The 3,377-nt window shown below is 57.9% G+C and overlaps 1 protein-coding gene across 1 annotated transcript in view; it reads right to left on the reverse strand.

Moving 5' to 3' along the window:
• Positions 1-3,377, reverse strand: part of WWP2 (WW domain containing E3 ubiquitin protein ligase 2) — a 31,196-nt gene that overhangs the window by 20,708 nt on the left and 7,111 nt on the right. Inside the window, exon 5 of the mRNA XM_057384980.1 lies at positions 2,778-2,874. Coding sequence (XP_057240963.1) covers positions 2,778-2,874 — 97 coding nt within the window. The remainder of the gene's footprint in view (positions 1-2,777; positions 2,875-3,377) is intronic.

The raw sequence follows: 3,377 nt of genomic DNA on the forward strand, positions 1-3,377 counted from the left end.
TGGTGCCACCCACCTCACAAAAGCTGGCTGGGATCTGTCCCCACACTTCCCCCGGGGTGAAGCCAGAGGTGGCAGAGCCCCCCAAAACCTGGCCAGAGAGGAGCAGGCAGGTGGCACCAGCCTGTCCCACCCCTCTGGCACGGGACAGAGTTTGTCCCTGCCCTCCTCAGCACAGATGAGCTCAGAGCTGCCCAGAGAGTTTTTAGAAACCAAAACAGGATGTTTCCAGGCTGCCAGCCGGCAGCACAGGGTTACCAGCCTGAATTAGCCAGCCCGCCACCCAGCCCAGCCCAGCCCTCCTACGAGTGCTCCCATCTGGGCATTGTCTTTTAATAGACACTGGAAACAAATCCAGCAAGGCCACAGAGCACGGCGGGATGGGAGAGTGTGCTTAAAATAGGAGCAGGGAAAAAACCAGCCAGAGCACGGCTGGAAACAGAGAGTGGSATGGAGCGGGGTGTGTGGATGGCAGCCCCTCTTCCACACCTGGGGCAAGACCCTGCTGTCCCCATCCACTGGGGACCTTGGGTGGCTGCCCCAGTGCCCCTCCTGGGCCAGGCAGAYGATGCCAAAGAGTAAAGTGGCATCAGCCAAGTGACATCAGCCTTTCTGCTCCCCSTCCTGCCAAGGCGGAGTCCCCTTGCCACAGTGGCCAACACAGACCCAGCCAGGAAAGCCAGGGATGGCCAGTTCCTGCAGCTGAGATGSCCAGAAGGTCCCACAGGAGACACAGCAGAGGTGGCAGCGTGTCTCAGTCTCACTCAGCMCCTCAGAGCCCCAGGTGTGGCCGAGGAGGAGGGAGGGCAGAGCACAGGCTGGAACCAGAGCTGGGTGTGGGGACACGACCACTGGGAAACAACGGGAAAGCTGCAGTGCCACACGGGCAGGAGAGCCCCCTCCCAAAACACTCAGCTGAGAAATTCCCCCTGGCCCTGCCAAGGCAGGAGGAGGCAGCACAGCTCTCAGCACCCAAATGAGAGAATCATGGAAGGGTTTGGGTGGGAAGGGACCTTAAAGCCCATCCAGTGCCACCCCTGCAGTGGGCAAGGGACACCTTTCACTGTCCCAGGGTGCTCCCAGCCCTGTCCAGCCTGGCCTTGGACATTTCCAGGGATGGRACAGACTCAGCTTCTCTGAGCAACCTGTGCCACGACCTCATCAAGACAAACAGGGGTAACCTGTGGCACCCCAGCTCTCTCCCTGCACAGACGGCTGTGGAATTTCACACCCAGTCACCAAGATTAGCAGCAAATCCCAAGATTTGTTCTGAAGAAGAAAGAGAAGCCCTGACCAAGCAACTTCCCTTGCAGGGACAGAATGGAAACAGCTGAGGAACAAAGAATGACCCTTTTCTTCCAGTCCTGCTGCTGGGTGACTTTGCCAGCATCCATCACCAAGCCTAAGAAAATAAACACGGCTCTGTGTATAAACACAGCAACCATCAAACAACATTCCCAAGTGCAAGGGACCCACATTCCACTGTGGGCACMCAGAGCAGCACCACATCAAACTGAGCAGGTATGTCCAGAACAGCTCCAGCTCAGSTCAGTGCAGCATGGATGGAGAACTGGCTCCCAAGTTTCCCGTGCCAGGGCAGCCATGGGATTTCACTGATACCACCTGGCACGTGTCTGAAGATGCCCTGCACAAGTCCTCACCTCACTCAAGGTGACACTGAAGCAGAAACTCCTCACAGCTGATGGGAAAGCAGCAGGGACTGGGCAAGGAGCAGTGCCCGGGCTGATCCCTCCAAACTAGAATTCTCTTTGCAGGTTTTGTAGCACCTCCCCAGAGCTGCTAAGTGCCTGCCAAGCCCAGCTCTGTCAGGTCACCGAGCACTTCCCACCCCTGGAGAGGCTTTAACACCTGGACAGCAGGAACCAACAGRAGAAGCCACCACAAAAGGGCACAAACTCTGTTCTCAGCCTGCTCCCAATTTCCCGTCCATCTCCCTCCTCGCGTGGGAGATGAACACACAGCATGGAAAGACAGGGTCACTTTTTGAGCCAAAAACATCAACTCTCTGTGTGCCCAGCAAATGAAGAAGGAGCAGAAGAGCTTGAGGTGTGGGGCTTGTAGCTGAGAGTGCTCCTGAGCCTGGGCCATGCAGAATCTCCCAAGGGCAGGCTGCAGGAGCCCTCTCCACAGCCACACTCCCACCCAGAACATCTGTACAGGCTGCTGGGCCACTGCCACACTCTGCAAATATAAATAGGTGTTAAATTCAACTCCATGTTGACAGCGTGACACGTCTCTCAATAACCACAGCTCCAAAAGGAGCAGCACTCCAGCCTGGTGAGGAGGCAGGGCAGGGCACAGAGCCAGGCAAAGGATGGCCTGCTGCCCAAGCATCTCACTTCCTGGGAAAGCAGCTGTAATTTCCCTGCTGCTCCTGCTCTCCCTGGACCTTTGGAAGCATCYTCCTGTGCCCATTGCCTGGAGGGGCACTGTGCTTCTCTGCCTGTGCTCGAGGGAAGAGCTGGGGTTCTTGTGATCCCCATTTACAGGGACCCCACTCTGCTGGTTTGCCTGGCCACAGTCAGCCCCACTCCCAGACAGACCATTCTTTCATCTGCCACTGGTGGGAACTCTCTGAGCCATCACAGACCTGAYATTCCTGAGACACCACCACGTCAGGAGAGGCCCAGCTTTCTGCTCTGCACTCACAGCTCTGCTGTCCCCAGCACAGGGCACCCCTGCTCCACACCTGCCATGGCAGGAGCTCACTGGGCAGCACAAGGACAATCCACACACAACCCCAATAATGGTGCCCTCACCTTGGTCTGCTGCCAAAGCAGTTGGTACTGGCAGGTTGATGYCGGCCCTCCCTGGCCACAGTGGTGCTGGGGGGGTCCCGTCCGGGCACCTGGGACCCTGCGTGGGGAAGAACAAGGGGTCAACGAGTGAACCACCTCTAGTTCTACCCTCCTTCCCTCCCTCCCACCTTCCACGGGAGCCCCAAAAGCACAACAGCCCCATCCCTTGCAGGACAGACCCCCTGCACCCAGGGTCCCCCCTCCTCATGCTGGGATGCTCTCCTCACAGCACAGCCCAGCACAGCCACCAGCACCCCATAACTCCCAGCAGGACACAGGACTGCACAGTGCTGGGAGAGCCCTGCATCCACAATTCCCACATTGCACAGGTTTTGTCTTCCAGCGATGAAAGAGAAGAGCCAAGGGAAAGCAATGCACTAATCCCTGTTCTGCACAGCCCTGCTCCCCTGGCAACCCTGAGATCAGCCACCAGCCCACGACCCCACACACACTGTGCCATGGGGAGCTCGCTGTGAGTGGATCAGCAGGCACTGAAATCACTTCCCCAGCCCTCAGAGCCAGCGAGGGAAGGGGCTGATCCAGAGAGGGAAGGGGTTGAGC

This window comes from Malurus melanocephalus, unplaced genomic scaffold (assembly GCF_030028575.1).
Source record: "Malurus melanocephalus ecotype Western Australia unplaced genomic scaffold, MMel_1.1 scaffold_766, whole genome shotgun sequence".
In the NCBI taxonomy this organism is placed as follows: Eukaryota; Metazoa; Chordata; class Aves; order Passeriformes; family Maluridae; genus Malurus; species Malurus melanocephalus.